Raw genomic sequence first — 21,439 nt, 5'->3', positions numbered from 1 at the left:
AATTGCCTCTTTGCTTTATGTCATTTGGGCTTAAAAACATTTTCATAAGAAGGTTCTACTTTCAGATAGCAGGGCAAAGCCATACTAGAATTCCAAGTGTGACACGGCATTTTTGGCTGACTGAATGTGGAATCATCCCCCGTTTGCAAGGTACTGTCACCTCCCTTTTCTCTCCCATGATGGTTTACATCATTCATATACCTGGGATCTAGTTTTTTGGTAATCCAAGGGAAGGGAGAAAAAGAGCTTGACTTCCAGGAAAAGGGATCAACATAAAAACAGAAAATCATATGTGGGTGGCCTGTTCCCTTCTAGTATTTTACGTTTGATTGAGGAACTATAAGTCAGAGAAATAAAGATCAAGAACTAATGGACTCTGGAAGTTTTCGGACACAGGCTGGGTTATTATAGATCCAGGGACCCAGTACAGGAGAACCTTCCTGCCTAATGTGTGTGGAATGCATAATGCTTGGCCTCCCTCAGGTCAAAAACTCCAAGAACATAGAGTCGACATCGATGATACAGACACTGCCGAAACTCACAGGCAGCAGGAATGGTATAAGTTCACAGAGTGGATTCTTGGCAAACAACATGACACGTGGGGGCTGGGACAGGTGGGGAAGAAGGAAGACCAAGGTATATTTCCAGTGGTAATAGGAATTGACAGGCATGTTATCCTGGGCATTTTTCAGTGACTCCGTCAGACACCCCTATGAAGAGTCAAGAATACGTTGAGCAGGGTCAGCTTAATTAACAGGACCCTCGAACTACTACCTCAATCACTAAACATAAATGTAATCACAATGTTGAATCCTAATTGATGACTTAATTCTGAACTGTGTAGGAGTGAAGAGCACTAATACAGATGTCAGAAACTTACTTTGAAAGGCATCAAAAAATAAGGTGGATTGAACGGCGAATTGATGGATAGGTAAATGGATAGATTCTGTAAATATGTGATAAAGCAAATATAACAAAATATTAGCAGTAGCAGAATCTAAGTTTGGGGTCTAGGGAGTTCACTATACACTATTTTCAACATTTCTATACGGTAACGATCTCTCATGGAGAAGTTTGCAACAACGGTTATCTTGTTTTATAGCCACAGACCTGTGATGTGTGACACATGGGGATTTCATAGGATTTAACCGCACCTCCCTCTGTCGTTTGTCCTGGGAGTTAGAGCTCTTCCCCCAATCTCTGCAGGCAGCCTCTTCCTTTTCTTCTTTTCTCTCTCTGGAACTAAAAGTTCTGGTTCCTTTTTATACTTTGTGCCATGACACAATCCTTTAAACATGGAGCATGCCATGAATAATGAGTATCCAGAGGCTGGTCCTCAGGAGAGACGATTGTCAGGATTCTCCAAGTTGGAAGTAAATGATCAGGACAACTCGGCTCTTTTGAGAACTTTCCTCAATGCCTCCTTCACCTCCTTGTTCCTCAGGCTGTAGATGAGGGGGTTCAACATGGGGATCACTGTTGTGTAGAACACAGACACCACCCGATCTTCCTGTGAAGAGTGACCAGAGTTATCTCTGAGGTACATGAAGATGAGGGTGCCGAAGAAGAGGGACACAACCATGAGGTGGGAGGCGCAGGTGGAGAAGGTCTTGGCCCGGCCTCCCGCTGAGGGGATCCTTGCGATGGCCACGATGATAAACAGGTAGGACACCAAGATCACCACCATGCAGGCAGGGATGACGAAGATGGCAAACACAATGATGACCACCTCCTGGGTGTAGCTGTCCCCACAGGTCAGCTTTAACAGAGGAGGGAGGTCACAGAAGATAAAGTCGATCTCGTTGTTCCCACAGAAGGAGAGGGTGAAGGCGGTGACCGTGCGAACAAAGGCGCTGGAGAGACCGGCGCCATAAGCCCCGGCCACTAAGCCCCAGAGGGCCTTCTCGGTCATGACGGTGACATAGAGCAGGGGCCGGCACACGGCCACGTAGCGGTCATAGGCCATGATGGCCAGCAGGTAGCAGTCGATGGAGCCGAAGAAGGTGAAGAGGAAGAACTGTGCGGCGCAGCGGGAGTAGGACAGCGTGGCCCCGTGTTCCAGCAGCACGGCCAGCATCTGCGGCACGATGGCCGACGAGTAGCACACGTCCATGAACGAGAGGTGGCCGAGGAAGAAGTACATCGGGGTGTGCAGCCGGCCATCTGCACGGATCAGGCTCATCATGCCCAGGTTCCCCAACAAGGTCAGGAGATAGATGAGCAGAAACAGGAGGAAGAGAGGAAGGGCCCACGCAGGACTGTCGGTGAATGCAATAAGGAGGAATTTGCTCACCCAGGTGATGTTCTTCTCTGCCATGAGGTGCCTCACAGCACTAGGATGAGAAGCCAGGTCGGAAGCTATAAATAGGACTGACCTGTATTTCCAGCTGACGTTTACTGGACCAGTACTCTGGACGAAATATGTCACCTGCTGTGTGGGACCTCAGAGATGACTGGCCTTAGCTCCTACCTTCAAGGGAGCTCTGAGAAATAGAATCATCGTATATGTCAAGAAAGCCGTACAGGTGAACATTTCCTGATAGAATTGCCTATTGCCCTACTTTTATTGCTAGTTAGCTGGGGGAGCCCCTGTGAGCCAAATAACGATTCTTAACCAAAATTCCCCTGTCACTCCAACAGGGGTTGAAACATGGGGTCCTGTCTACCATGGGAATGTCCATTTCAGGACTCTATCCCTTTTTCTCCAAGACCACCGCTCCTCCCTCGTTTCAAACACTCACCATCTCTTGCATGGATCAAAAACCACAGCAGTGTACCTAACAGCTCTCCTTGCCTTCAGACACACTTCTTGCCAATTCTTCTCCTTTGTGGCCAGGATAATATTTCTAAGACTTTAATTTGATCATGCCTTACTCCCCTGTTAAAATCCAGCCGTGGTACCCCATCAAGGATAGGATAGGATAGTCAGTGGGCTCCTTGGCATGTAGGGAAAGTCCTCTATGGGGAGGACTCCTCTGTGGGGAGGACTCCCTCCCTACTTCCCCATGCCCCTTGCTTACTTCTCATTCTTCACACCTGTGGCCACACCTCACCCTCTCATACGTCTCTCCAGCTACACTGAATTATTTGCAGCTTCTGTAATCCCCATGCTCTCTGTCATCTGTGGGCTTTCCACAGGCCAGCCCTTCTGATAAAACACCTACTTTCCCATCCCCAGGGTCAGATCGTACTGCTCTCGAAAAAAGTATCTCTCGAGTCTGTCTTCCCTGGTGAGTGTGCGTGCCCTTGGAGCTCAGCACATTGTAAGGGTTTAAGATGTCTTCACAGAATAAATAAACTTATCAAACAAGATGTGAAGCACCTTGCAAAGGGAAAGGCACTACACAAATCTTCAAGTGATTATTTTTATTTTCTGAAAATGTTTAAAAGCAAAAAACGTCATTAAAACCAACCAACGTTCACAAACATCATAAGCCATGTGCTTAGACTTTCCCTTTCCCTTCCCAGCCTAACAAGGTGCTTCCTTAATAGGAAGCTGCTATCTTCATTAGAGCCTTTTAGTTTACCAAAAACAGATTTTATAAGAGCTGCTATTATCCTTAACAATAGAAGCACACAGGTAGAAACTGTTCTAAGTGGGGGAACTTGGGTGACTCAGTCAGTTAAGCATCGGACTCTTGATTTTGGCTCAGATCATGACCTGAGGGCGGTGGGATGGAGCCTGGGCCGGGCTTGTGTTCAGCAGGGAGTCCTCTTGGGACTGTCTGTCTCTCTCTCTCCCTCTCCTTCTGCCCCTCCCCCTGCTCTTTCTCTCTCTAAAATAAATAAATACATCTCTAAAAAAAGAAGTATTCTAAGTGATTTCCGTATTAACTCGTCTAATCCCCACAACCATTCTACAAGGTAGAAACTTTGATTATCCTCATCTTATAGACGAGGAAGCAGACAGAAGGAGCTGACATCACATGCTCCAGGCTGCACAGCCAATAAATGGAACCATCCTTGGGAACAATGCTGTGCACTAAAGGGCTATGTATCTCATTACCAGATTTCACGTGCATCACATGTCTACTCCTACAGCCCAAAAGGACGTGCCCAGGTATCCACACTGCAGCCCACTTCAAGCTGAAGGCTGATGGGGACTTTTGTGCTAATGGACAGACAGTCTTTTGGCAGAGTTGCAGGGCAACTCTGGGCAAAGGGCAGCAGGATAAAGAAGATATTTGATCATCTCTAAAGCATTAGATCTTGGCAGCTAGTTGGGCTGATGTACTGGGGGAAATTATAAATAAAAGAAATTGGATCCGGGGATCTGAATGGAGCATGAGCCAAGAGAACCACATCCGTTTTCTCCCCTGAATCCCACTCCATCTTTACTGGCCACACCTTTTCCCACTGTGTTCCTAAAAGGTCATTTGTCTTCCGTGGCTTGGAGCATCGTAAGGGTGTAGGGGAAAGACTACCGCCCTGGGCAGCAGGAGGTCTGTCTGGGTGGTTCTTGTCCTCCCATATCTGCTCAGCTATGACGATGAGCAAGTGACTTAATCTCTTAGGGCCTCAGTGTCCTTCCCTCTCCCCCTACACTTCCCTTACAGACACTAAAACAGTGACTCAGCAAGGGAATAATAATGTGACCATTGCCTGAACGTCAGTCCCTGCACCATATCATCCTCATCCACCTTGCAAGTTCTGGTCTGTCCAGCCCTCTCTTCTCTCTGCCCTCAACCCCTCTGTTTCCTCATCTGGGAACTCTGGTTAAAATGCACACCTCACCCTGGTTTTTGTTCAGTTGCAGGCTGGGATAGCAGAGGCTGGAGAGAAGCCTGTTCTTATGGGCTTCTGGCGCCAATGCAAACTCCTTTAGGGAGAGACACTAATAGTTGATATAAAAGCTCTGAAGTCTCTAATCGATGACTAAAGTGGTCTCTAAGGAAAGGCAATTATTGCTCGCGTGGATTTTTAACAAGGCACCTGGTTCTGGTCCCAGCTCCCAAAGCCCTGTGACACGCCCACTGAGCTTGGGATAAAAGTCCTGAATCCTGGGGCGCCTGGGTGGCTCAGTGGGTTAAAACCTCTGCCTTCGGCTCAGGTCATGATCCCAGGGTCCTGGGATCCAGCCCCGCATCGGGCTCTCTGCTCAGCGGGGAGCCTGCTTCCTCCCCTCTCTCTCTCTCTGCCTGCCTCTCTGCCTACTTGTGATCTATGTCTGTCAAATAAAGATATAAAATCTTAAAAAAAAAAAAAGTCCTGAATCCTGATTCTGCACAGTGCCCTGAGGAGAGAGAGAGATGTCTTTGCTTTAACTTCTACAGTCAGAACAATGTCAGAAATTGTACCCATTGCCACCCCATCAGAGCAGCCAGATCCTGGAAACAGGGTACTTTATAAACAGAAGTCTTTGATCTGCAAAATCTGGGAGGACAAAGAGGGGAAGACCTCAGCAAGACACATTGTGTCTTCTAAGTTTGCCCTCCCTAGAGGTCGAGTGTTTCATTAAGTGTCAGTATCTCCCTCGCACTTGCTCGCAAAAGCAAGTAAAACTATAGGGAAAACAATAGCCTAGTTCTGTGCCCAGAGGAGAAATTGGCAAGTTCTTGTTGTTATGACCTCTGCCAGCAATCTGCCTCTTTGACACTATAACATTTTTGAAACCCCAAATTCATAAGCATTTTGTTAAGTCACTGAATTCCAACATGTCTCAGTTCAGAAAAGAAAATAAGAAAAGTGGGAGGGAACAAAATAATTGCTCTCTTTGACAATTAGGAGAGCCAAAAGAAAATGACACCACACAGTTCATTAATCCATTACTGTGCTAAGAATTTTAAACAAAGAGCAAGAGATACAAAATGAAACAAACCTCTCCAAAAGAGAAAACATGCCTGTCCACAGGAATGTGCAATGTAGTAGGTAAGATAACTATCCATCCGACAGGTAACGGGTACTAACTCTTAATCAAGGTGGTGTACACAAGGTGCCATGGGGATTCAGGGTAGGTCAGGATTATTTATAGGTGGAACAGATCAGGGAGGACTTCCCAGTGGAGGTGACAGCTTGGACAGAGGTAGGGGACAGGGATGATGGGCAAAATTCTTCAGGACGGTGAACCAATGGGAGCAAACTTATAGGGGCAGGACAGCCCAAGACAATGGTTCAAACTTAGGCAGCAGCACAGAAGATACTAGGAAAGTCCAGGACTCAGGTGTGGTGAATGAGGAACTTGCCTCAGGTTCAAAATCTAAGGTATTGCCAAAAACAGTAAACAAGGTATACATTAATGTAATATTATTAAAAAGTCAAAATCAATGCAAAAAAATCTATGGAGAACAAAACATCAAGTTTCCAAACAAAGATATCAGTATCATTGATCATTCTTTTGCCTCTATCTCTAAGGGTTCAGCACAGCAGTGGGACTTGGGGATACACTTGAAAAGGAAGGACAAGACCAAGGGGCTTCCAGGGACAGGTTCAATAAGTGCCTTTTTATTTTATTTTATTTTATTTTATTTTTTCAGTGTTCCAAGATTCATTGTTTCTGCACCATACCCAGTGCTCCATGCAATATGTGCCCTCCTTAATACCCACCAACCAGGCTCACCCAACTCCCCACCACCCTCCCCTCCAAAACCCTCAGTTTGTTTCTCAGGGTCCACACTCTCTCATTCATCTGGGCATATTCCATTTCTTTCCTATCTGCCCTCCACTTAGGAAAAGATCATGAAAGAAGATCAACTTAATAAGATCTAATGCTTGCAGAGAGGATCCTTAACTATTTCAAAGCTTTCTCTTCTTTTCTTCTCACTAGAGCCTGTGGATTGAGAGATAATTCCTCATTTTTACCAACGAGGAAAAAGGGCAAGAGGATCCCAAGGTCATTAGTTAATCGGTGAGTGGACTAGAAATTTTGTCTGTCCTGTGCATACTGGTTGCTAAGGGACTCTGCCCAGACCAAAGCCCTGAATGCCCAGGAGGACATTTTTTTAATGACCCTCCACTCATGCACTTATCCACCAAGGCTCAGTGGGTGAAGAGGTGAGTCCTCTGGGCTATGCTGTATTAACAGACTACCTTAAAATTACAGTTGACTTTACACAGTACATTTATTTTTGCCCACAGAAAATCCAGCATGGATTGGGTAGTTGTCCCCATCTTACAGCTATGATATTTGAAACAGGTGGTTTTGAGAAGACTCAAAATTCTTTATATATTGTTATACACCATAATCAAATTGTTAATATCTCAATACCTTCCATTTATTTTATTTGTTTTATATCTTCAAGTCCTTATTTAAATTCCAGTTAGTCAATATATAGTATAATATTAGTTTTGGGTGTACAATGTAGTGATTCATCACTCACATACAACACCAAGAGCTCATCACAACAAGTGCCCTCCGGGGGGTGCCTGGGTGGCTCAGTCCATTAAGTGTTTGCCTTCAGCTCAGATCACGATCTCAGGGTTATGGGATCAAGTCCTACATTGCGCTCCCTGCTCAGTGGAGAGTATCTTTCTCCCTCTCCCTCTGCCCCTTTCACTGCTTGTGCTCTCTCTATCTCAAATAAATAAATAAAATCTTTTTAATTTTTTTTAAATCTATGAAGAAGTCTTCAACCTCAACACACACAAAACAGATAATCAACTCAAAAAATGGGCAGAAGACATGAACAGAAACTTTTCCAAAGAAGACATACAAATGGCTAACAGACACATGAAAAAATGTTCATCATTATTAGCCATCAGGGAGATTCAAATCAAAACCACATTGAGATACTTCCTTATACCAGTTAGAATGGCCAAAATTAACAAGACAGTGAACAACAAATGTTGGAGAGAATGTGGAGAAAGGGGAACCCTCTTACACTGTTGGTGGGAATGCAAGTTGGTGCAGCCACTCTAAAAAACAATGTGGAGATTCCTCAAGAAATTAAAAATAGAGCTCCCTATGACCCTGCAATTGCACTACTGGGTATTTACCCCAAAGATACAGATGTAGTGAAAAGAAGGGCCATCTGTACCCTATTGTTCATAGCAGCAATGGTCACAGTTGCCAAACTGTGGAAAGAGCCAAGATGCCCTTCAACAGACGAATGGATAAAGAAGATATGGTCCATATATACAACGGAGTATTATGCCTCCATCAGAAAGGATGAATGCCCAACTTTTGTATCAACATGGATGGGACTGGAAGAGTGAAATAAGTCAAGCAGAGAGTGTCAATTATACAGTTTCACTTAGTTGTGGAGCATAAGGAAAAACACGGAGGATATTGGGAGATGGAGAGGAGAAGTGAGTTGGGAGAAATCACAGGGGGAGACAAACCACGAGAGACTGTGGACTCTGAAAAACAATCTGAGGGGTTTTGAGGGGCGGGGGGTGGGAGGTTGGGTGAGCCTGGTGGTGGGTATTATGGAGGTCACATATTGCATGGAGCACTGGGTGTGGCACATAAACAATGAATTTTGGCTCACTGAAAAAAAAAATTAAATAAATAAATAAATAGATAGATAGATAGATAAGAAGTGTCCTCTGTATTACCCATCACTCATTTAGCCCATCCCCACCTATCCCCTCCAGTAACCCTCAATATGTTCTCTACAGTTAAGAGTCTGTTTTGTGGTTTGCCTCTCTTTCTTTTCCCCCATGTTCATCTGTTTTGTTTCTTAAATTCTACATACAAGTGAAATCCTATGATGACTGTCTTTCTCTGACTTTTTTTCACATAGCATAATACACTCTAGCTCCATCCACATTGTTGCAAAAGGCAAGATTTCATTCTTTTTGATGCCTGAGTAATATTCCTGTGTGTGTGTGTGTGTGTGTGTGTGTGTGTGTGTGTGTACTATCTCTTCTTTATCCATTCATCAGTCTATGGATATTTGAGCTCTTTCCATATTTTGGCTATTGTTGATAATGCTACTATAAGCATTGGGGTGCATGTGTCTCCTCGAATCACTATGTTTGTGTCCTTTGGGTAAATACCTAGTAGTGTAATTTCTGGGCCCTAGGGTAGCTCTAATTTTAACTTTTTGAGGAACCTCCATACTGTTTTCCAGAGTGGCTGCACCAGTTTGCATTCCTACCAACAGTAAGAGGATTGCCTTTTCTCTGCATTCTCACCAACATCTGTTGTTTTCTGACTTGTTAATTTTAGCCATTCTGATGGGTGTGAGATGGTATCTCACTGTGATTTTGATTTATAAATACTTCCATTTCCATCATACATTAGGGATTCTTAAATTTCATAATCAAAATGCTCTTTTAGGTGTTTTCCTCAATACAGGGGAATTTCTCTTTTTAAGAAAAGAAAATTAGGGGCACCTGGGTGGCTCAGAGGATTAAGCCTCTGCCTTTGGCTCAGGTCATGGTCCTGGGATGGAGTCCCACATTGGGCTCTCTGCTTAGCAGGGAGACTGCATCCCTCTCTCTCTGCCTGCTTCTCTGCCTAATTGTGATCTAGGTCTGTCAAATAAATAAAGAAAGAAAGAAAAGAAAAGAAAATTAGATCAAACCCTAACTAACTTTTTTTTTTTTACTTTTAACACACCAAAAAAGGATTCAGTGCTCAAAGATGTCTGGAAAACTGGGTTATATGAAGCCAAACAATTGTCTTTACTAAAGGATAAGACCTTTAGTATCATACTAAGACCTCAGTATGATAATACACTTTATAAGTCTCTGAAATGAAGCATGTATTATGCAACAAATCTCAAAAGTATTTGACCATGGAATTTTTATTTAGCTACTGTGGTGTGAAAAACACCCACAAATTCAGAGCCACATGACAATAAGCATTTATTCTCATACTCACTGGTCTATGGGTCAGCCAGGATTTGGCTTATCCAGGCTGGACATTCCTAGCTTGGCGAAGCTGGAGCTCAGTTCCTGATTTGTTTCATGAGTCTCTCATCATTCATGGGTCAGCAAGCTACCCAGGACATGTTCTTCTTCTAACAATGGCAGAAGTGCAAGGGGTCCAAGCCCTGTTACCAAAGCACATTTCAGGTCTTTGCTTACATCAAGGGTGCATGTGTCTCCTCGAATTAGAATTTTTTATCCTTTGGGTAAATACCTAGTAGTGTAATTGCTGGGTCATAGGGTAGTTCTATTTTTAACTTTTTGAGGAACCTCAAAAATTAAAGTTCATCAGCCAAAAGAAAATCACATGTTCAAGCTCAGCATCCTAGAGCAGGGGAATAAATTCTATTCACAGTGGAAAAGGAATAGAGTGAATATTTTCTCAACAGTAATCCAGTCTTCTCTATTGTCCATAAACATTCCTATTCTACTCCATCAATCATATGCCAAGCAGATTCACCACCTCCTCCACAAACTTCAAAAAACTACATGATTTGGATTAAAGTTTGGGTCTTGTGATCCCTACCAGGTCCAGATGCAGCTCCCCTTGGTCTAGAGAACTATGAATTTAAAAGAGAAAACAAACAAACAAACAAACAAACAAGTTTTCTGCCTTCCCCACAAACACCCAACCTACATTGGTGAGCCAGGCAAGACAACCACAGTAAACACACCCATTAGAAAAGGGAAGAATGTCAGGCATATGGCCTTTACTGGCCCACAGCAATTCTGAAATCCTAATAGGCAGAGATCACCATGTTCCCTCACCCTGAGGTAGGAAATATGACTCCTGAGGCTGCGAATCTGCTACCTGGTGGGGGATGGGTATTCCTCATGAACTTTAGAGCTTTTTCATATCCCAAAGCACTTTAATGCTAAATGCAGATAATTTCTATTTTAGCCTTTCCTTTCACTTAGGAATCTCTAACCATTCAAGAGTTTACAAGAACGAAGACATTACCAGTTTTGGTCAAAAGTATGGATTCTGGTATCAGACTTCCTGGATTTGAATCCTGACTCCATTATTTTCTAGCTGTTTGATCTTGGGGAATATTCATAATCTCACTGTAGTTCCTGTAAATTGGAAATTATAGTACCAACATCATAAAATTATGAGGAAAAAATCAAATGAAAAAGGAATGGATTGAGAGAACAGAAAACCATTCTTCATCAGGATACCTCGCTCTTCACCATCAGCAGGCTGTTTCCCAGACCACTTCCCAAATTCCACCTTTCATTCAATGATCTTGTAGAGTTCACACCAACTCATTACTTTATGGCAGCCATAAAACTTTCTGTGCTTTCATAAATATAGAACCCACTAATAATACTTGTGATAATCAGGAAAATCGCCACTGAGTGCCTACTATGTGTTGGGCACCAGCCTGAGAACTTTCCATGTAACTTCTCACATAAAAATTGAGGGTTTTTTTTAAGTTTTTATTTAAATTCTGCTGAGTTAACATAAAGTAATATTAGTTTCAAGCACACAATATACGGATTCAACACTTCCATACAACACCTGGTGCTCATCACAAGTGCACACCTTCATCCCCCCCAAAATAAAATTTTAAATCATTTTAGCAAAATGTAGCATTCTTACTCATACAAGGAAATGTTCTCATAGATGATAAGTCCCCCTTTCTTCGGACGATATTTCTAACAAATCCATTATGTAATTGCCAACCCATCATCTCCTTGTCCCATTTTGCTCTTCTCTAGCACAATATTAATGTTACTGCTGATGTCAACATGCCTGTTGATGTCATCACATAATTTAATTTTAAATATCTACTGATATTTCTGCCCATTAAAATTTGGAATTTCTTTGTTGATATTCTGCCCCGGTCTTTCATCACTTCCCCTGGAGGCAGGATTCATGGGAAACTCCTTCCTGGAATATTCTCTACATCTGAGGGCCTGGTTCCCAGCTTCCTGTGCTGCAAACACTTGCAAACAATAATGAGAGCCCAGATGGTTCATACAACAGAAGAGGCTTTTGGTGAGCATTTCGCAGAGCTCTGAAGATAATTAGTACGACTCGGCTTTATTAAGAACTGTCCTCAGGGCCTCCTTCACTTCCCTGTTCCTCAGGCTATAAAAGCAGAAAGTTCAGCCTGGGGCTCACTACTCTGTAGAACCTGGTCACAGCCTCTCCCCCTTCCAGGAACTTGCCTAAATTATTGCATAAAAGTATCGGTAAGAGCTCGAGTCACGAAGATCAACCCGACTATACTAATATGTGAGGCAAAGGTAGAGCAGGGCTTTGGCTGGCATCGTGATTTGCAGATGTTTAGATATTCTGATTGATGAAAAGGTAAACGAACAGGATTAAGCTCATCCGGTCAGAACTGTAGAGAGCAAGACACATATAGCAGCAGAAAGCACACAAGGAGAAATCATATATAGCAGCTCCCTGCCCCCAGGTCATTTCCAGAGGCTATGGGAGGTCACAGAAAATGGAACCAATTGATGAGGGCTGCAGAAAGAGAGGGGAAGGTGATAAGTGTAGATAGGACTACATTTGTCAAAAGCTCTCAAATTTGCAGCCAAACTTTGGCAGCTTCTGCCAGACATCTTGGGGGTCATGATGGTGGCATAAAGCAGGGGTGACAATGGCCACAAAATAATCATAAATACATTGAAAATCTAACTAGTATTTCAAAGAGAATATGTTAACTTCAGTGGAGTAATAGTTGAGATTTTAAGCACTGGCTTTCCACCACTGCCATCAGTTCGCATTACCCAATACCCTCTGCTCCTTATCCTTGTGTGACCTCCACGATTTAGGAAGCCCTCATTACTTGTCATGTACTTCCCTTCAAGGGCAGGCCTGATGCTTCCTGGACTAAAGGAAACAATTAAACTTCTAAGTAGATTTTTAGTGCATTTTTTTAATGTTTTATTTCTTTTCAGCGTAACAGTATTCATTGTTTTTTCACCACACCCAGTGCTCCATGCAATCCGTGCCCTCCCTGTACCCACCACTTGGTTCCCCCAACCTCCCACCCCCGCCCCTTCGAAACCTTCAGGTTGTTTTTCAGAGTCCATAGTCTCTCATGGTTCACCTCCCCTTCCAATTTCCCTCAACTCCCTTCTCCTCTCCATCTACCCTTGTCCTCCATATTGTTTGTTATGCTCCACAAATAAGTGAAACCATATGATACTTGACTCTCTCTGCTTGACTTATTTCACTCAGCATAATCTCTTCCAGTCCCATCCATGTTGCATTTTGACACTAAAGCTTTTAATTGCAAAGGAGATGTTTTTGAAAAATGAGATTTTCCTTGATATTCCCTAAAATTGATCTTTTCATTTAAAGAGCGATCCTGGAAAACGGGAAGCAGAGAGTTGAAATCATGAAGTTAAGAGTCACGTGATAATAGTCATTTTCTTACTTAAAAGGGAAAGAGAAGACCTTATCAGCATGCAGGAGAGGAGAAAATCTGAGGGTATCCTGATTAGATTACAGCTGTATAGATTATACATGTAGTTAAGAAAGCATCAGTGTCCCAGCACCTAGAGGTGGTGAGTAGGTGATGTAAGCCCCCATCTCATCTTGTAGAAGTCTGGAAGTGAGGATACCTGTGCTTCACTTTCTTGGGTGGTGGCAAGCCCACTAGAGAGTCTCTGCATCCAACATGGCAGCCAAGAAACATAGCAACAATGGTTGATGGATGTTGTCTAGACAGAGGGACCAAAAACACTTTCACAGAACACTGACTCCTCAGTATAAAAACCTGATGAGAGGATTGGAAAGCCAAAGGAGACTTAGGGCCCTACAAAAAATAATTCAGAGTATGTATTCTAAGAGAGAAGCCATGGCAAGGACAGTAGACCATAGGAGCATATGGCAAGAGGAACCAGAAACGACTAGCTCCCTCTTCAGAAGATAGGGAGAACAGAGGGAATTAGTTGTACTAAATGTCCTACTCCCAATGCCAGGATGATACATAAATCCTCTGAGAATTTATATCACTCCCTGGAGAAAAGGGGAATAAAGAAGAGAAAGAATTTTGAACTGATTTGGAATTCTGAACGGGCCATGTTTAAAACTGAGTGCCCTTGGAGCGCCTGGCTGGTGCAATCTGTAGAGCATCTGGCTCTTGATCTTGGGGTTGTGAGTTCAAAACCCCACAGAGTGTCAAGATTACTTTTTCAAAAAGGGATAAAAAAATTTTTTTAAGGAATTGTAAACAGTAACAAATTTTAAAAAGAAGGTTAACAAGTTTCAAAAAGTAAAACTAAATTGTTTTGGGTTGAAAATGATTCTTTTTTCCTTTCTTTTACTGGGAAAAAAGTGTGGAAGAAAGTGGAAAAAAGATTAGTGGCTGGGGACGCGTGGGTGGCTCAGTGGGTTAAAGCCTCTGCCTTCAGCTCCGGTCATGGTCCCAGGGTCCTGGGATGGAGCCCCACATCGGGCTCTCTGCTCTGCGGGGAGCCTGCTTCTTCCTCTCTCTCTGCCTGCCTCTCTGCCTACTTGTGATCTCTGTCTGTCAAATAAATAAATAAAATCTTTAAAAAAAAAAAAGATTAGTGGAAAAAAGATTGAGTTCAGTTAAAATAAAATATTAAGATGTTATTTTTGTTTCACACCTGTATTGACTATAATTTGTATAACTATTACACTTACCAGGATATAGAGCAAAATGTCAGCAAAGGAGACAAGAATCATGAAAAAAAGTTAAGAGGCCCCCAAAATCCTTATCTGTTTAATAAAAGCACAGTGAGAATATACAAAGAGAATAATAAAATTTTAAAAATAATTGAAGGAAGTTCCCTTGAGTTTAAAAAACTAATGTCTTCAGATCCAAAGAGCTCACCAAGATCCTGATGCCAATATTGAAGATAAGACATACTTCTAGACTCAAGAATAGAACAAACAGGGGCACCCCACTGGCTCAGTTGGTAGAGCATGTCACTGTTGATCTCAAGGCCATGAGTTCAAGCCCCACGTTGGGGGTAGTGTGTACTTATTTTTAAAAATTTGTTTTAAGAATACAATGAATATACACTATGTTTCTGTAAATGAAAAGAAAACAAAAAACAAAAAAAAAGTGATCTGTAAGGGAACAAGAAATAGACTAACATCACATTTTAATCTACTATACTAAATGCCCGAAGTCAAAGGAAGGAAAATCTCTATAAAGATCACAGAAAATGATTTTTATCTAAACTTTAATTCCCAACTATTCTCTGCCATAATGTAAAGGCACAAAGAAATTAACAAAGGTCTAGCCAAGAAGAATACCAACTATGCTAACATATGGAAAGAGCCTGTTCAGTTACTCTGGAGACAAAATGGAACTCAGCCTGAAATGTCAAGCTTTTCAGAAATAACTGACACTGATTAGTATATATTAAAACCTGTGAACAGTAGTGACAATCAAAAAGGGGAAAGACTAGACTTGTAAATGCACTCATTAAAAGATATGGAAACAAATAAATTTGGTGTGTTGCAAGTAAAAGCTAACACGCACAACCAAAAGAAGCCAGAAGGAAGTAAAAAAGAGAAAGAGAAGAAAAAGTAGAAAGTAACAATATATAAGACAAATTTTTTTAGTGGACCTGATAAATTAAGCCAGGAGTTAGTTCTTTGAAATGATCCATACAATAGGAAACATATTGTCAGTCCATTGGGTACAAGTGACAGACAACAAAACAAATGAATACCATTAGGACTGAGGAATGAGAAAAATTCAGCCTTGTGGAGGTCATTGTAAATTATGAGAAAGAATAGGTCATATATATCAGATCCACAAAAAACTGAATATGACCTGGAGAAATGTGTATCAATAGGGATAAAAAATGAGATCAGAGATGGATTTACAAAGGTTTCAAGAAAATCATTATAGTTTTTTTTTAATATTAGACAAATATAGTAAAATGTTAATATCTAGCAAACCTGGATGGCTGGCACATAATGTTCATCAGAGTATTCTCTGTTTTTTGGATGATTAGAATATTATATAATAAAAATTATAATAGAATACTCTATATATTTTTTTAATTTTCATTTATTTTTAATTTCTTTTCAGTGTTCCAGAATTCATTGTTTATGCATCACACCCAGTGCTCCATGCAATATGTGCCCTCCATAATACCCATCCTCCCACCCCACCCCCAAAATCCTCAGATTGTTTTTCAGAGTCCACAGTTTGTCATGGTTCATCTTCCCCTCCAATTTCCCCCAACTCCCTTCTCCTCTCCATCTTACATTTAAAAATCTAACCATCATCCTTTATTTCTCAGGAAAAGATAAATTACTAAATTAGTACAGAAGAAATATAAAGTTAAGTGCACCATAAAAGTTGAAAAGCAATCAAACCCCACTTCCGTCAAAGGCATCAGAATAGGATAGATTTTTATGCAGATATTCTTTGGAACCTGCAAAAAATAGATAGTTCCTGTCATATTTAATTACCAAGTACACAATAGATACAACAGCACTGATACCAAAACCAGACTCAGAGAGCATATATATATATATACACACCCCAAAATAAAAGCAAACAAAAAAATCTCATTTATTTAATTGCAAAATTTTGGAATAAAAAGTTAGCAAAGTGAGTCAGTTCTATTGGTGTGAAACAAACAAACAAACAAACACCCCTGGGATTTCTTCCAAGGAGGTAAGCACAATCCAACATTAGAATGTCTGTTAATGTGATTTATTTCTACTACATACTAAAAGAAAAATTCATATGGCCATCATGATATATACCCAAAAGAAACATTTGATAAAATGTAACACTTATTCTTTACTTCAAAATATAGATAACAAAAAAGAACATGTTTGAACATCAGGAATAGACTTCTGTATGTTGATAAGGGAGGTTGTATTTCAGAAATCAACAATGGACACCATACTTAATGGTGACATACTAAAATCATGTCCATTGATACAATGTCTGGAGCAAAACAGGTATCCTTCACGTGTTTATCTAACATGTTTCTGGAAGTTACAACCAAGGCGATAGATTTTTTTTTACATAAAATAAAGTGTTAAAAATTCATATGGAAGTGGAAAGAGTTACAATTTATGTATTATATATAGCCATTTAAATTTTTAAATTTTTTTTAATGGAGAAAACCAGAAAACAAAATGAAAAATCATCACAACCTAGTAAGAGATTACTGTGTGGAATTTATTTTCAAGAAAAACATTTTTAAAAATTAATAGCTCTAATTGACTAAAGCCAAGCTGTTCGTTATGGTAGCAGCAGCTATATGTGACTATTAAGGTCTGGGTCGTAAGCTAATCGGAATTAGGATGTATTCTAACATAAACCCTGGATTTTAAGGATTTAATATGGAAAAATAAAGTAAAATATCTTACTAATAATTTTTATAAGCTATATGTTGAAATGATAGTATTTTAGATACATCGTGTCAAATAAAATATGCTATGAAAAATTAATTCCATCTATTAATATTTAATGTGACTGCAAGAAAATTTTAATTGTATTTGTGATTCATGTTATATTTCTATTGAACCACATTGGATTAGACAATACAATGAATGAAGGTTTTAATTCATACCAATAACACAAACTATGATTACTACCAACCATGAGAGACTATGGACTCTGAAAAACAACCTGTGGGTTTTGAAGGGGCGGGGGGTGGGACGTCAGAGGAACCAGGTGGTGGGTATTAGGGAGGGCACGGATTGCATGGAGCACTGAGTGTGGTGAAAAAACAACGAATACTGTTATGCTGAAAAGAAATAAAAAATTAAAAAATAAAAAAAGAACCAACTTAATAAGATAAGTATCACCCTATATAAAGAAAATTACAAAAGCTATAGAAGGACACGATTTTATGAAATTATAAAAACAGAAGATGTGGGGTTCCTGGGTGGAATGGTCAGTTGAGTGTCCAAATCTTGGCTTCAACTCAGGTTATGAGATGAAACCCACATTGGGCTCTGTGTTCAGCACAGAGTCTGCTTGGGATTCTCTCTTCCTCTCTCTCTGCCCCTCGCTCGGCTCATGTTCTCACTCTCTCTTTCAAATAAGTAGGTGCATCTGTACAAAAAAACAAAAACAAAAACAAAACAAACAAAAAAAGAAAACAGAAGACATGAGTAAGTGGGAAGAGATTGCCATGTTGTCAGAATGGAAGACTCATCAAAAATGTAAAAATGTCAGTTCTCATAGAATTAAGTCTATTATTTTAATGCAGGTCCAATCCAATGAGCTTTCTTCTTATGCTGTTTGATTTTTCATGAGGATTGTATTGATGACCCCAATCAAGGGCCACTATTTTGCATGCCCTTTGCAGTGTGATTGAAGCTCCGCCCTTTGAGAAAGTGCATCAATTTCCCCACCCTTTGAATATTTGCCTGTTTTAGGACTTTATTCAGCAGGACACAGCTGAAGAGATGGCATTCTAAGTGCTGAGGCTTAGCCTTAGCAGACCCTGCACACTTAGATCCTGCCACTGCTGTGTGCACAGGCTTGTGCTAGCCTGTTGGAGGATGAGGCATCATTTGGAGGCTAGCCCAGTGGTCCCAGCCAAGGACTGCCTATAGCCAGCCAAACCCCAAACATGTGGGACAACTAACCAAGCTGTGACCCAACCCAGAGTTGACCACAGGTACATGAGGCTCCCCAGCTAAAATCAGAAACACTAGCTAACTAACTCATAGACTCACAAGCAATAACACAAGCCTATTGTCTCTAGCCAATGAGTTATTATGACAAAGGGTAACTGAAACATTGATAAAGCATTGATAAGTTGATCTTAAAGTTTATCTGGAACTTTAGATGCATAACAAAAACAAACAAATTTTGAAAAAGACTGAGCTATCTTACTGTAACAGATAGCAAAATACATTCTAAACCTTCAGAAATTAAAGAAATTAAATTAAATACTACTATAGGGTTAAAATATATCTGGGGGTGCACACAGTTTGCACCATGGAAGTTACCATGGTACTGGAGAAGCACCAGAACGAGATCCTTTTGGATCTGCATGCCCTGGGTTTTCGCTGTGCAGATACCCATCTTTGTGACTTACTGGGGATGCACTTCCTAGGTCAGGAAATGAAACTCAGGAAGAAGGGGGGATGACCACCTAACTGACTGAGAAAGGATGGCTCCCAGGCCAGGGTGGCAAGTATTTTTGGGAAAGGCTCAGTCTCAAGCACAACTAAGAACCTGAGGAGTCCAGCAGCTTTTGAGGGTCTCCTGTGGTAATCCTGTGGTATAAGGGCTTCTACCTGAGCCTCTCCCTGGAGCCACTAGGCAGCTTTTTAACTACTCTGGAAACCTTGCCCAAGCTGTGGACCAAATGGAAACAATAAAACATTTTTCAGCATATATATCTGGGGGGAGTAGGTAGTAATTCCTAAAAACAAACTCAAGTACATATGGAATATATGAAAACAAAGTATTGAATTAATGGATAAAGAAACCAATACATAATATCCAGACAATTAGCATACCGCATCAAAAAAACCCAAATTATTTAAGAATCAAAATTACTTATTTTCTTTTCACAAAAATAGGAGAGAATATTTTTATAAACTTGGGGTAGAGAAGGACAAAAGGGAAGCTGGCATCCTTTATCATGAAATTAAACATTGCACCTCACCCAGGTGTTGGAGAAACTCTGGGGAAGACCTGGGAGGAGTTGATGGGGCAGGGTCCCAGGGCAACCTGGTGAACCAGCAGGCAAGCAGCAAGATATGTAAGCTGTCACTTTCTCCCTCTCTCCAAACCCCTGGTGCTTGGCACCAGTCTTCGGAGCTTACAGGGATATGGTTTCCTTTTCATTCACTTCATTCAAAATGTCTCTTGTGGCCCCAGGAGAAACAAGGGAATGGGGGTCTTCTTGTCTAACTGGCACAGGACAAATCCACCAGCCATTCTCTTTCTAAACACCTATCACACTGCTGAACATAAGTACGTAACTACTCGCTCAAAGATGTTTGATGCAATGCTGTTTGTTCTTGGAAGGAATTGGGGGAATGAAGGGATAAAGAAGAATATCTCCACACAGTGAAACGCGATGGTCTTTTAATAAGAAGAAAATATACCTGCAATTAAGGAGTTATAAGGATATCCACAACGTAAAGTAAAAATAACAAATTGCAGAAAATGATACAAAAAGGATATAGTTTTTGTTTAAAAATAAGTCAATAAGTATTTGATGAGTACCAAAAGATTGATACAAAAATAACCATGGTTATCTCTGGGGAATGAGATTGAGAGCAGAGGGAAAGGGAGCCATTCTCCCTGTTTTACTTTTTTTTTTTAGATTATTTGCATTTTTAATTTTTTTTCTGCCTCTTGAATCATCTTTACTTCAGAAAAATCAATTATTACATCAATGTTTTCCTAGTTATTTGCATAGAAAATAACATTATTTCAGTTTTCTTTTTTTAATTTGCATTTATTTTTTAATTTCTTTTCAGTGTTCTAGAATTCATCGTTTATGCACAACACCTAGTGCTCCATGCAATATGTGCCCTCCAGAATAGCCACCACCAGGTTCACCCAACCTCCCACCCCCCGCACCTCCAAAAGCCTCAGATTGTTTTTCAGTGTCCACAGTCTCTCATGGTTCATCTCCCCCTCCAATTTCCCCCAACTCCCTTCTCCTCTCCATCTCCCCATATCCTCCATGTTATTTCTCATGCTCCACAAATAAGCAAAACCATATAATTGACTCTCTCTGCTTGACCTATTTCACTGAGCATAATCTCTTCCAGTCCTGTCCATGTTAATACAAAAGTTGAGTATTCATCCTTTCTGATGGAGGCATACCACTCCATAGTATATATGGACCACATCTTCCTTATCCATTCGTCCGCTGAAGGACATCTTGGTTCTTTCCACAGTTTGGCGACTGTGGCCATTGCTGCTATGAACATTGGGGTACAGGTGGCCCTTCTTTTCACTACATCTGTATCTCTGGGATAAATACCCCACAGTGCAATTTCAGGGTCATAGAGAAGCTCTATTTTTAATTTCTTAAGGAATCTCCACACTGTTTTCCAAAGTGGCTGCACCAACTTGTATTCCCACCAACAGTTTAAGAGGGTTCCCCTTTCTCCACAATGGGAAAAAGCTGACAGCCTTCCCGTTGAGATCAGGAACACAACAAGGATGCCCACTCTCACCACTCTTGTTCAACATAGTATTAGCAGTCCTAGCAACATCAATCAGAAAACAAAGAGAAACAAAAGGTATTCAAACTGGCAATGAAGAAGTCAAATTCTCTTTCTTTGCAGATGACATGACGCTTTATATGGAAACCCCAAAAGACTCCACCCTGAAACTACTAGAACTCATACAGCAATTCAGTAATGTGGCAGGATACAAAGTCAACATACAGAAATCAGTTGCTTTCTTATACAATAACAATGAAATACAGAAAGGGAAGTTAAATAATTGATTCCATTTACTATAGAACCATAAGATAGCTGGGAATAAACCTAACCAAAGAGGTAAAGGATCTGTACTCGAGGAACTACAGAACACTCATGAAAGAAATTGAAGAAGACACAAAAAGATGGACGACTATTCCGTGCTCATGGATTGGAAGAATAAACATTGTTAAAATGTCTATACTGCCTGGAGCAATCTATACTTTCAATGCCATTCCAATCAAAATT

General features: G+C 40.9%; 1 protein-coding gene across 1 annotated transcript; it reads right to left on the bottom strand.

Moving 5' to 3' along the window:
- Positions 1–1,381: 1,381 nt before the first annotated feature.
- LOC308337839 (olfactory receptor 9Q1-like) lies at positions 1,382–2,317 on the bottom strand (the record flags this gene model as incomplete). The annotated part of the gene is made up of 1 exon (XM_080831378.1): positions 1,382–2,317. The coding sequence occupies one exon, from the start codon at positions 2,315–2,317 to the stop codon at positions 1,382–1,384; it is 936 nt and encodes a 311-aa protein (XP_080687504.1).
- Positions 2,318–21,439: the final 19,122 nt, after the last annotated feature.

This window comes from Martes martes (genome assembly GCF_963455335.1).
Source record: "Martes martes genome assembly, contig: scaffold_237, whole genome shotgun sequence".
NCBI classification, from domain to species: Eukaryota; Metazoa; Chordata; class Mammalia; order Carnivora; family Mustelidae; genus Martes; species Martes martes.
The sequence above is the reverse complement of the archived record's forward strand: the minus strand, read 5'-3'. Positions and strand labels throughout refer to the sequence as shown.